General features: G+C 33.6%; 1 protein-coding gene across 1 annotated transcript in view; it reads right to left on the bottom strand.

Moving 5' to 3' along the window:
* FAM83B (family with sequence similarity 83 member B) overlaps positions 1 to 8898 on the bottom strand; it is a 93832-nt gene extending 84934 nt beyond the window's left edge. The window contains exon 1 of the mRNA XM_044673528.1: positions 8455 to 8898. Coding sequence (XP_044529463.1) covers positions 8455 to 8898 — 444 coding nt within the window. The remainder of the gene's footprint in view (positions 1 to 8454) is intronic.
* Positions 8899 to 14287: the final 5389 nt, after the last annotated feature.

Genomic DNA, 14287 nt, shown 5'->3' with positions numbered 1-14287 from the left:
GATAATCCAGAGGAATTTAAGAGAAAGAACACTATCCAAATCCAGAGAAAGAACTGTGGGAGCAGAAATCCAGAAAAAAAAACATACGATCTACCACATGGTTCAATGGGTATATGATTAGAGTTTTGACCTTAAAAGATTGCTCTACTGCAAATATAAATAACATTGAAATAGGTTTAGAACAATGATACATGTGTAATCCAGTGGAATTGCTTGTCAGCTCCAGGAGGGGAGCGGGAAGAGGGGAAGGAAAGAATATGAATCATGTAACTATGGAAAAATATTCCAAATAAATACATTTTTAAAACACACTTTACAAATATTTGCAATAATCCATGGACTAGGTATTATCCTCATTTTATCGATGAGGAAATTGAGACAAAGAGAAGTGATGTGTATGCATCACAGAGTTAGTAAGTGTCCAAGGTAGGATTTGAATCTAGATTTTCCTGACTACAGGTCCAGTGCTCTATCCATTTTAACTCCTATGTGTATGATCAAGCTTCATTTAATGTATTGGGTTTTTTCAGTTTTTCATTTTTACTGAATGCTATCTCCCTCTAATTTTAATAATTCATTTTTTATAAGTGATTGCTTTTTTGGAGATGAGATCTTAAGAAGAGATAAAAATATATATACAAATTAAAATTATTTTAAAGAGTATAGGTATAAATTCCAAATTAATTTATATTGTCTAACTGACTTTTCTTCCCTTTATTTTTTGTTACAAGGAATGGAGTATTGGATAGGGCAAAGGGAGGATATATTTGGAAATGAATGTAATATAAAAAGGAAAAGATAACAAAATTCAGATTTTAAATATGTATTACATGCTAGGCATGAAAGCCAGAGTTGTTTCATGTTCTTGGAAAGCAGTGACCTAAGGTCTGAATAGTCAGGGAATATTTCCCAGAGGAAGGCAATTTTGAATTGAATTCTGAAGGACAGTGCTATAATGATTGTGAAAAAAGAGTCAGAACAAAGAAAATTTTGGGGAAGAACAAAGACTATTCTATAACCCTAATTTCAAAAATTATACCCTAGCTAAAGAAGTATTTTGTGAGAAAACTATAGTAAGCTTGGTGTCACAGTAGGAAAATGACATGAAATGGTTTTGACATTATTAGTTGGATCATGAGAAGCCAGTGATTGGACTAAGAAAAGACCTCATGACAAAATAGTTCAACTTTTAAACTTTTTAGTTGACACCAGTTGGAAAGAATCATCTGATAGAATTCTGTGGACAGGAGTTTTATAAAGAGTTTTTTTTGAAATGAGTAAATCTGGTATATATTATTTGTATGGGCCTTGGGGTTTAATGACACACCTAGTTAGAGCAATGAACAAATACCTAAATTTGTGATGTATTTCAAAATACCTCAGGAGATTTTCTGACCTAATTCCCATCAGACATTTTGCTTATGAATTCTTCATGCTATACTTTACAGTAATATAGTTCATATATAAGAATCTACCCTAAAATTAGGAAATAAAAAAGCATGTATCATCAAAGTTAAATATCTCCATGTGTAAGACTTTCAAGATGCCTTAACTCTTCAGCATTGTGCTACTGAGAATGAGACTAAGAAAGAAAATTATTTTAATGAAAGATGACTTTGGTCAAGAAATCAAAGAATGCTAACATAACAACAGTTCACAGCAATTGTAGAAAGAGACATATATCTTCCTGGGAACTATTCTTAACAGACAAATAATTACCTGGGAAACTTTTCCATAGATACTATCAGTCGTCATACAGCTGACCCAGTGGCAATGAGTCAATTCCCCAGTGAAATTTAAAATCTGAAGAGAAGGATCCTTAAGGGACAGGAAATGTCTTATTTATCACTATGTACCACAGATTGCCTTGAATATATAGAATTTCACAAAAAACTGCTAATTCTACAAATAAAGACAAGAAGTGAAAGCAATTTCCTTTTTAACCACAAATGAGATGTATAAGGATGGAATTTGTGCAAGGGGAGGGGACAAAAGGAGCCAGGAAAGGAGTGTCTGATAGTTGGTGACAGTTGGTGATTGTTGAGACCAGAGAGGATTCTGAGTAATTCTCCAGAGGAGGAAGGAGGAGAAGGACTTCAGACAGAGGACTGAGAGAGGGAGGAGGAGAACATTTCAGCCCAGATCTAGTCCTGAGGGCTTCCTGAGGATCTTTCTATGGACACTGAAACCCTGATTCCCTGGTCAAAGATTCCATCGCTTCTCACCTAGCAAGACTTCAATCATTGAGTCAACTATGTGTTTGGACTCCATTTTGGGAGCAATCTCTTAGGCTCCTTCTCCTATTACCCAACCTTGCTGAGAAACCCTTTCCGGTTTGACTTGCAATTATAGAAAAGGAAAGAAATAGGAAATAGAAATAGAAACTGAAGGAGAAGAGGCAAGGGGAGACACTTAGGAGTGGGAACCCCAAAGGTTCCCACCTGAGTCATGGACCCCATAGAAATAGAGAAGGGGGCACCTCAAAATCCCTCTGCCCTTCACCCTTTTCCCCAATTCCTATATTGATATTAATAAAAGACATTCATTAGTCAGATAGTGTTCCAGTGTACCTGAGAGACGAGGAGGAGGGAAATCACAGCTTGGTCTGGTTGCCTCCATCTTAAAGCCAGACCACATGCTGTGAAGTTGGCTGACCTTGGGGGAGGCTTGCATGAACCCCACCCTAATTCAGAATCGGATTGGGATACCCCATACCTCATCTTATAGGGAAGCCACGCCCATACAGGTCACCCAGTTTCAGGATGAAACCTCCTCAAAGTCTCGGCAATATATATTAGGTGCAAAGGGAGAGCTAGAAGAGAGTCTCACCTCATAGACTCTCTATCTCCCCTTCTATCATAACATTGGTTATTGGCTCTTTATTCTTACAGATGTCTTCTTGGAATTTTTTGTGAAAAACTTCTTATTAAAGATACTCAATTTCTACTGTGCTGCTGCAAAAATAATAATGAAATTTAAAGATTCCTGATGCATCTGATGACAGGTATCATCTTGATAATAGCTGAATGATTCCAATATTCTATTATTAATGGAAAACATAAGAAATTTAGGCATGTAAGTAGACTCAAAATAAGTAAGATTTAAATAATTCACCTGTTTGGAAGATATATTACATATGTTTCTCTCACTTATTAATTCTTCTTTCAAGGGGATTTAACTAGGTGGACATGTTGAGTTCTTGAGCTATAGAACTTCTACAATTTCATAAAAATATTTGTTAACTTATGAATATTCCATAATGCTATTTACTTTTCAAAATTATACCTCATCTGAATTGAACAATACAAAAATGATTTAAAATTATATACATAAATCTTTTCCCAAATATCATGATATTTCCTAGTATGATTTTAACTTTAATTTTGCCTCTTTAGAAAATTTATGGAATAATTGTCCAAATGAAAGAATTAGAGGTGGAAATTTTAATTATATTTTTTAAAGAAAATCTTCTTATATAAGAATTCCAGGCCTATACCCCCTTCAGAGTCTTTGATCCAGCTCAACTTTTCTTGCTATTCCTCACACATAAAACTTTATAGCCCAAATCCACATCCTCATCTGAGCTGCCTCTCTTACTTGTAATGTGTTTACTCCTAACCTAAGTCTCTTTGAACATCTAAGTTCCTTAAAAGTTGAGCTCAAATGTCATCTCCTATATAAAGTCTTTCTTGAAGCAATCTCTTTCTCTCTCTCTCTCTCTCTCACACACACACACACACACACACACAGAGAGATTTCATAATGCTTTCTCCCTAAAAGTTATTTTTGAATTTATTTAACTAGTGGTAGGGTTATATAGGGGAAATAAGATAAGCCCTGGGTTCAAGTCCTATCTTTGATATATACAGATTATCTGACCCTGTGAGAGTCAATTAACATCTATCTGCTCTGAGAGGAAGTTTCCTTATTGGGAGTTCTCTACACTAATGGAATCAGAATTCTAGTCCCTATCTCCAAGCTGAAGAATATAAATAACTTGAGAGCACAGATTGTTTTGCTTTTGTCTTTTGAGGCTAGCATAGTGCTCATTAAATGTTTATTGATAGGTTGATTGATGGGAAATTACCTTTTTGAATAGAAATTGGAGACCAGGAGGTTTATTATGATGTGAAACTAATTTCCACAAATTCTCAAGCATATTAATAATTCCAACTTATCTGTTAGTCATGCAAACCATGCCAACTCAAGGACTAAATTGCTTGACACACCCAATTTTATAAAAATGCCTAGTACTTTTTATTGACAAGTTGTCATTAATATGGTTTAATCTTTTTTCTTTTTTTTGGAAGGAGAGATTTTCAAAAAGATATTTAATTATAATAGCTCATATTTTGTTGTTCCATCATTTCAATTGTGTCTGATTCCTTTTTGGGTTTTCTTGGCAAAGATATTTGGGTGGTTTTCAATTTCTTTCTCTGGGTCATTTTATAGATGAGGAACTAAGGCAAACAGAATTAAGTGACTTGCCTAGGGACACGTGGCTAGTAAGGATCTGTGGCCAGATTTGAACTTGAGCTTCAGTGCTCTATCCACTGTGCTATCTAGCTGCCCAGAACACATTTTAGAATAGGTTAAAGGTTCAAAGGTGTTTCACAATAACTTTGTATTGTATGTAATGAAAGTAGCATTATCCAAATTTTCAGATGAGAGAAATGAGATTCATAGAAGTAAGGTGATTTGTCCCAAATCAGACATCTTTTGGGACAAGGACAAAAACAGAGCTCAATTCTCCTGATTAAAAAAGTCTACACAGTATTATTTTCACTACATCTAAAGGTCTTCAAATCTTATAGTGAAAAACTAGACTTAAGATACTGAAGCAGATCATACATTTAAAGTCAAAAGAGATCTGGAGTCATCTAGTTCAAATTCTTCATTTTGCATATGAGAAAATGGAACTCCAGAATGGTAAGTCATGAAGGTAATATGATGTAGAGTCAATATTCAAGTCTATGACATCTGCCTCTAGATCTTTCCACTAATCCATTGTGTAGTTCATTTAATTGCTGCATAAGCCTTCAAAATTCCTTAAACTAAATTTAAAATAAGTCTCTTATTATCTTTCACTGACTAACACATTAAGTCATACTACTTACTTTCTCTCCAATAAAAATTAAAAAAATAAAACAAAACACAAAACAAGAATCAAGGTTGTTCCATAAGCACTTTTTTTACTTGGCAAAAAAGACAAAATAATATTGATGAAAACATGGGGAAATATCTTGTTCAACAACATCAATAATTTTGAAAATGGAAAATAATAATGTTAGTTGCAATTAATGAATTATAAGGAACAATTTAGTTCCAAGAGAACAGATAATGAAATACACTTAGAAGGAAACAAGATGAAAGACACATACTGCATAGTTAAAAAAGCATTGTTTGATATTGTATGCCCCGCTCTGTCAGTAAGTTTTAATTAAGAATAGTGACCCTGTAGTGGGAATATTTAAATTCTACTTCTGATTTTTTGTACCCCTATGAGCTAGGCAAACCTTTGTAAACCTCAATTTCCTCACCTACAAAACGAAGAGGTTTGGGTAGATGGCCTTTGAGATATTTCCAGCTCTAAATTATGATTCTTTGAAGTTATACAAGAGAAACTTCTAAACCATTAGCAAAATATTGGAAATTGAGTATAGTTTTTTTAAAGGCATCAATAATCTTAAAAACAATCACCAAAAAATTCCAACATATTCTGTTTTGATTTTAGTTTTGGTAAATGGTGCCATTTCTCCTGTAAACTCAGAAATGCCCTCTGATCCCTAGGCAATTGTTTACACTTAATTGTGAATATCCAAAGGACTTTCAGACTAAATTACTCTACTTCTTTCAAGATGGCACACATTTTAATAAAAAAGGGCCAAAGAATGTGTTAAATTCTTTCATTTGGAAATAAACTTTCTTCTTATATTTTAAAATTGACAACAGATTATTCCAAGGTTCAGAAGATGTCCTTGAACATTTTAAGTGTTACTACTTTCTTCTCCTCAAATGGTCTTGTATCTACTCATCCATATGCATACTGCATACTCTAATACAAAGGTGTCAAAACTAAAATACATGGATTTCTATGCAGCACATTGACTTAAAAAACAACAACACAAATTAACATTATCTATGTTGTAATGTATTTTTTTTTAATTTGGTTAAACATTTCCCAATTGCATTTTAATCCATTTTTAACTTTACTCCTGAGTTTGCATAGTTATAACATCCAAAAATTCGACACTTTTTCTCTAATAAAACATCGTTAGGGGCCATATTCTTTTTGGAGTTGGAGGGTCTTTGTATCTCTATCACCCAGCACAGTCTTATATATAGTAGGCAAATAATTCATGATTGAATTGAACAATTCCACCATATCATTGGTTTTCCCGGTATACCTTCTCTATTTAGCAATGAGACTAAAAATTCCACTAATTCCATATTCTTTTTGGGTATTAAAAAAAGAGAATATCTAAGACACAATAGACACCCAAGAAATCAGTAAATATATGTATATATAAAAAAATTTTTCATCTTAAAATATCTCATGATCTGCTATACCAAAAAAAGTTTCCTAAAGGTTTAACAAACATCCCCTGAGATAGACACCTTATTTAGGTTTCAAATCATGCTTATATAAGACTCAAGATTTCTCCTGAAATGTATTTTCCCCCTTAAATGAATACAGTATTCCAAATGAGTTGTTTTATTTTGTTGACTAATAAACTCATCTTTACTGTATTTTCCTTACCAGTGACCTTTAACCATCAATGCTGCATTTCTCATTTAAGGAAACAGAACTCAGAAACATTCTTTCTCAAAACACTCTAAGTAGTGACTCAAGTGTTGACAAGTCTTATTTATTAATTTACCTGTTCCAATGACTCAGTCATAGTTTCAGAGCAACTTTTCCAGAGTTTGCTTTACTAGGCTAAGTTACAAAAACATGATAATTCAGTCTGAAGAATGAACCTGAGCTACATTTAATAAACAAAAATCAGAATAAGCTCAGATTTCCTTCAAGGTGAATAAGCTAAAGTAAGTTAGTAAAGTAAATAAAGTTAAAAAATAAAGTAAAAAAAAGTTTTTAAAGTAAAGAAACTGCTAAAATAAATTATTGCACAGAACAACATAATTTGAGTTTTTTAAAGAACTTTGGCTGCCATCTAGGCCAAAAAGTACCTGAAAGGAATCTGTACTATAGATTTCCCCTCCCATTCTTGATATAGTAAGCAATCTGATATAGTTATTAAATATGCAGTTAGGATCTTTAATTCTTAAAATAAACTATTTCACTACAAAGTAACCATGAAGGTTTTTCTTAACATTAAGTCCTAAATTTGTACCTTTGCAACTTCTACTAAATTTCTCTTGGTTCAACCCCCCTGAGTCCAAAATAAAGAAATTTTCTCTCTGTCCACACAGCAGTTCTCCAAATACTTATATACAGCTATCATTCCCCACCGCTAGTCTTTTTTTTGCTCCATCTATTTTTCTTTCCTGCAAGTGATTCTCATATGACATGGGCTAAAAACTCTTCCCTGTTTCGGGTGACCTTCTCTAAACACTCAAATTTATCAAAGATCTTTAGATTGGAAATCAGAGGGCAGAAAGCAATTTTTCAAATAAGGTCCAACATAAGCAGAGTGCAAAAACGCTACCATCTCTTTATTTCTGAGAGTTATAGCTAAATTTAGCTCAGAATAAACTTGACTTTTTTCACCATCACTTCACAGAATTGATACTTATGTATCTTTTTTTCCCCATTCCAGGCTGATGACTATCTAATTATATCTAACCTTCCCCCTCTTAGATTTATTAAGCTGGTTGGTTTCATTTGTTTCATTTTGTTTTTTGAAGCCAAATACAAAGTTTATATTTATGTTATTGAATTTCACTTTTTAAGATTCAGACCATTGGTATAGTCTTTTAAATCTTTCTTTTGGCATTCAGGATATAATCTAACCCTTTCATATTAGAATTAGCTCAAAGTGTTGAAGAACAAAAACTACTGTTATTTTTTTGTAATGCCCTACATGTGAAATCTCTATGCTACCATGGCTTCTCACTATACATGTGAGTTTTTTGTTTCCTGTCACACAAATCTGCATAGCATTCAAAGTTTAAAGGGTCTTTAATATTCTGTGCTTCAGATCATGGGGTTTAGAAATAGATATGTTCATAAAGCTATCTAATCTCCATATTATGGATGAGAGAACTGAGGCTGAGATGCTAAATAAATTACTTAGTCATACAGAAAAGTAGAGATAAAGGCTGGATTGAACCCAGATTCAACTTCTTTCCACTCTACCATGAAGACTATCCGAGTTTATAGAAATAATTCAAGGGAAAAGCAATAAGGTCTTGAATCAGTCTGATAGCTCCTAAAGGAAGAAAGTGGGCAAATATAAGAAATGTAAAAAAAAATGGCTATTTTTTTTTTACCTTTCTTGCTTCTTTGATCATCTTGCGAATAGTTTCTTTTATAGTGAGAAAATGTGCTCGTGGTGGATGGAAAAGCAGATCTATATGGGTACCTCCTAGTAGTCCAGGCATCACATAGGGCCATCCCAAATCCAAGTTTGGAGCTTCTATATCGGACTCGACAGGCCAGTATGTTCCTGAAGAAGAGGTGTCATCACAAGAATTGTCAGAGCCATGGGCTGTGCTCTCTGCAAACTTCTGAACGTTTTTCAAAATATAGTTAATTTCTTCCTCGGCCAGAAACTCCGAATATCGCTCTTTGGTGAGAAATTCTTGGTATGCTTCTAATCCACTCTGTATTAAAGTATCAATAGCTACTCGATACCATTCCTTATAATGAGGTTCAATGTAGTTGTCTGATTTGTATTCATCATTTAGTGATGAAAGCAGAGAAGACGTTTCCATTTTTGCAGGTTGTTTGGTAAAACCACTTTCAAACGTCCATTAGTGCGATAGTAAGATGGTCCTGTAAGGAAGGGGAAAGAAAAATTAAAATCTGTGCGACTTTCTGAGCTTCAAATAACCTAGGAAACTACATGCATATGACATTTAATTTTCTCCAGTCCTGTTAACAATATTTCAAAAAGAGATGTATTTTGTGCCATAGCTTTGTACTAATTGACCCACATGCAATAAGTCTCATTCATCATCATCATCACCTATCAATTTGATGTACAAATTCCTTTTTATGATATACCTTAGAGGTCACCCTTTACTATGACATTTCTCTTTAGCAAATACAAGAAAACCATATTCTTTTTTTTAAATTATTTGTTACTTATTTTAAAATTCCCACATATCTCCCACCTCTTCCTACTCCATGTACTAGAGGAAGGCATCATTTAACAAAAAGATATATGTATATATAAAACTATATCTTGCTTGTATCTGTTTACCAGTTCCTTCTTTGGAGGTGGATCTACCAAGTCATTCTTCAAATAATATTTCTGTTGCTGTATATAAAGTCCATTTGATTCTGCTCACTTCACTCATAATTTCACAAAGATCTTTCTGTGGGAAACTATCTCTTCTAACACTCAAAAGTAAGATTATTTCTGAGAAAGCAGACAGATACTAATTTCCATTTTTGTTTTGCTCTTTGCGATTTTATCTGGAATTTTAAAAGGATATATAGGTAAGATATTCTCAATGCATACCAGACAAGTATTTCCTGAGAGCCTAACATATACTAGATACAAATGAAATATAAACCATAAACTCTGGTTGTCTAGGGCTTACAATCTAGCTGGGGAGCAAAGGCCTATAGTTGTTCTCCATTTAAGTTTTTACTGTGTTCCAGGCATTGAGCAAAGAATTGGGGAATACAAAGAAGGGAACAAGTGCAAAACAGCCCCTACTTTCAAGGAGCTCATATGAAATCATAATAATATGAAGCAGTTTGAAAATGTCAAAATCAGAGGCTGATAAAATTGCTACAGAACTTCAGAGAAGGGGAAATTATTTTTCTGTGATGAATCAGTCATAGCAATTCTGCAACCATTTATTTAAGCCCCCTTAGAGCAAATCATTGAAGATTGAAAGACAAAGACAAAACACTTCCTACCCTCAAAGAGTTCATCTTCCATTGAGGGCACACAACGTGTACTCAAATAAGGGCCATATTCTGTACCATTACTATGGTCAGCTCTTGCTGAGCAACTTTTCTTCCAATAAAAGCTGATACCTTCTCTTCAACTTACAGTCTTAGAGTTGCCTGGCAGCATAGAAAGATTTAGTGACTCATCAAGAGCTAGTCAGTGTGTGTCAGAAGTGGGACTTGAGTCAAGTTCTTCCTGGATTTGAGGTCAGTTTTCTATTCACTAAGGCAAGCTGCCTTCTGTGCATTCTATACTAGGAAATGAAAAAATAAAGCAAAGTATATTTAAGAGGAACAATGAACCAATAACTGGCATGATTGAAAGTAGTATCATGTTATTTTTTCTCTCAATTATCAACTACATTTTTTTTCTCTGCCATTTCACCCCACCCTGATGGGAAAAAGATGAACAAAAGCCTTATATATGTTAGTCAAGTAGAAAATATTTCCCTAACAGCCATATTCAAAAACATGAGGCTTATTTCATATATCTAGCCCATAACATTTTTTTTTGCTATACTATTGTATCATCAGTTCTCTGGGATTAGTTGATTAAGTGAATTGTGCTTTGAACAAAGCTATGGATTCCAGGAGATGGGGTTAAGGAGAAAATGCAACCCAGATAATAATTATCACTTGGCTGAAGACAAAGAAGAAATGGAAAATCATGTATCGGGAAGAGCTAGCAACTCAGATGGATTATAATGGAGCATATATGAAGGAGAATACTAAGAAATAACTCTAAATGGAGGTGCAAGCCAAATGATGGAAGGGTAATCTAATATTAATCTGGTAATTTTTAGTAGGGGAGTAATATACTTAGATATGTTAAAGGAATATCAATTTGACAACTATGTGGAATATAGATCAGAAAAAGAGAATAGAAACAAGAATGCAATTGCTATGTTGGATGTCAAGGGACTTCAAGCCCTCTTTCTCTTCCTTTTATGGAATTACCATATATTTATTTTGTATTATGTGTAATTACATATATATGGGGGTGTATATATATATACACATATATATATACATACACACACACATACACATAAACTTAGATGCCATAAATATATGCAAATAAAACTCATCTCTATCTAAACATATATATATAATACACACACATAATTATCCATATATATAGCTCCATTATGCATATGTGCATGTCCATATGCATATATGGGTCTGTGTGTGTTTTTGAGTATGACATCTCCCCCAAAAAAATATTCTGAAGTAGAGATTTCTTTTTATTTCTATCCCCAACATCTAGCACAGGATATGACACATAGAAAATCCTTATAAATATGTGTGTTGATAGATTTGGCCTTGAAAGGTAGACAAGAGAGCAAGTATAAACAATTTTAAGAAAGAGAAACATCATGACATAAGGCAGAGAGGGAAGAAAGAGTTTAAAACATTCATAGCTGGTTAAATAATGTCTTTGACCTATTCAATGGTGTGAGAGAAGTGATATATTAGGACGACTGGTCTATTCCTATTTAGAAAGGTTTGGAGTGGAGGGCTAGTAGAGGTAGGAAAATTAGCCACGGCTGTTAATGAAATAGGGGGAATTTATAGCAAGGGAATAATTCAAGTGATTTTTCCATAACTGCGTGGCTAAAAGGGATTAAGGAGAGGAAAAGATACAAGGGAGCTCTGAGGTTTACCACCTTGTTGACTAGAAGAATAACACTGTCATTGGCAAAGAGAGAGAGATAAATTATAGCTAGGCATCACCTCCCATGAAAAGGACGTTGGGGTTTTAATGAAGGACAAAAATCGACATGAATACATTTTATTACCTATAAGCTAATATTAACTAAATAAGCTAATGTTTACTTGGAGTACATTAATACAGGTAACCCTTCCTTATGTTCGCTTTCCCCAACATGATTTCTATATATCTCAGGTCAGCATAAGAAATTAAATGGGAATTTCGGGGGAGTTTTCCAGAAGCCACAGAAGACACACAAAGACCGGCAGATAATACAGAAAAAATGGTTAGAAATTTAGAAATACATAAAATATATGTTTTGTATTATAATATCAATATATTTTGTTTTTAATATAAATAGATACCATTTTTAAAAGCTAAAACAAGTAAAAAGCTAAAGTTAGATTGTAAAGATATACCACTGGCTAATGGTGAGTACCAGTAGAGATTTTCAAAGGTAATTTTTAATGTATTTTATTATACATGGAGTGTGTTTCATATTATTCTTAAATTTGTTTCATTTTTTAAAAATTTAGTATTCATATTAAATTTGAGATTTTTTTCATACTACATTTTTACTTAACATTGACCTACATATAGCCTATGACCAAATACTTAATCCAAATATTCTAATAAGGTACTATCCCACCCCATAAAAGAAAAGAGAAAAGTTCAGACTTCTCTGGTAGGAAGAGAGGGTGAAAAAATTGTATAGCGATTGTCCAGATTGCAAGGGCATTGCACCCCTAACTCCCATGATGTGAAAGGATGTCACCTGTATGTGTGTGTTTTGTGTGTATAACTAGTGACAAAAGTAAAGGAGACAATAATACTGCTGTATTCTGTCCCTATTCCTACTCTGAGACAAAAAGTACATTTCAATTTTTTTGAATCCTGCAAACCACATTTAGGAAAGGACATTGAAAATAGGAGTTTAACAGAAGAAAACAGTTGATGGGGATATGATTGGGGATGTAGATTCTAAATGATCACTCTAGTGCAATTATGAGTAATATGGAAATAGGTCTTGATCATGTAAAACCCAGTGGAATTGCACATTGACTACAGAGGGTTTTGAGGGGAGGGAAAGAACATGAATCATGTAACCATGGAAAAATATTCTAAATTAATTAAATAAAAATTTTCAATTAAAAAAAAAGAAAATAGGGGTTTACACAAAGAGAATTAACCAGGAAGATGGAGAAAATAGAAACCATGCCATATAAGGAACAACTGAAGGAACGAGAAATGTTTACCTTGAAGAAGACTTGAAACAAAAGGAAAGGGAAGGAATATGATTGACAGCTATCTTCATATAACTTCAGGGTGGTCTTATTGAAAAAATTCTTAATTTAAAAGCTTATATATGTATGTAAATATACATATATCTGTATGTATACATATAGTTACATATATACACACATGGTATTTGTATACATATACATGACTTGCCAACATTTATTATTATTATTATTGGTGTGGAGTCATTTGAGTCATTCTCAGCTCTTTGTGACTGCATTTGGGTTTGGTGGTTTTTTTGTTGTTTTTTTTTTTAGCAAAGATGCTGAAGTAATTTGCCATTTCCTTCTCCAGTTCATTTTACAGATGAAGAACTGAGATAAACAGGATTAAGTGACTTACCCAAGGTCACACAGCTAGTGTGTGAGGCTGAATTTGAACTCAAGTCTTCCTAACTCTAAGTCTAGCTCTCTGTCCTCTGTACTATCTAGTTCCCCTTGCTAGCATTTTAAACTATTCAAAACTGAAATGAGAAATCATGGTCAGTAAATTGTTTCCCATGAAATGCTCATCAATTGAGGAATGGCTGAACAAGTTGTGGTATATGATTGTGATGGAGCACTATCATACTCTAAGAAATGATGAGCAGAGATGGTTTTAGAAATATTTGGAAAATCTTATAAGAATTGATGTAAAGTGAAGTAAGCAAAACCAGGAAAACATTACACATAGTAACAGTAATACTCTAATAATGATAGTGATCAACTGTGAAAGACTTAGCTTCTCCACTTGAGACAATGATCCAAACAATTAAAAAGGATTCATGAGGGGCAGCTGGGTAGCTCAGTGGATTGAGAGCCAGGCCTAGAGATGGGAGGTCCTAGGTTCAAATATGGTCTCAGCCACTTCCCAGCTGTGTGACCCTGGGCAAGTCACTTGACCCCCATTGCCTACCCTTACCATTCTTCCACCTATAAGTCAATACACAGAAGTTAAGGATTTAAAATTAAAAAAATTAATTAATTAATTAAAAAAAAAGGATTCATGAGAAAAAATATATAACGCTCCAAGAGAGAGGACTGATGAAATCTGGGTGCAGATTGAAACATATTTTTTCACTTTATTTTTTCATGTATGTGTATGTGTGTATGTGCATGTGTGACTACTTTTGTGACATGGTTAATATAAAAAGGAAGGGTAGAAAGGAGGAAGAGAATTTGGACTTACTTTTTTTAATGAATGTAAAA

The sequence above is a fragment of the Gracilinanus agilis genome, chromosome 4 (assembly GCF_016433145.1).
Source record: "Gracilinanus agilis isolate LMUSP501 chromosome 4, AgileGrace, whole genome shotgun sequence".
In the NCBI taxonomy this organism is placed as follows: domain Eukaryota; kingdom Metazoa; phylum Chordata; class Mammalia; order Didelphimorphia; family Didelphidae; genus Gracilinanus; species Gracilinanus agilis.
Note: the sequence above shows the minus strand (reverse complement) of the source record. Positions and strands in the feature narration are given on the sequence as shown.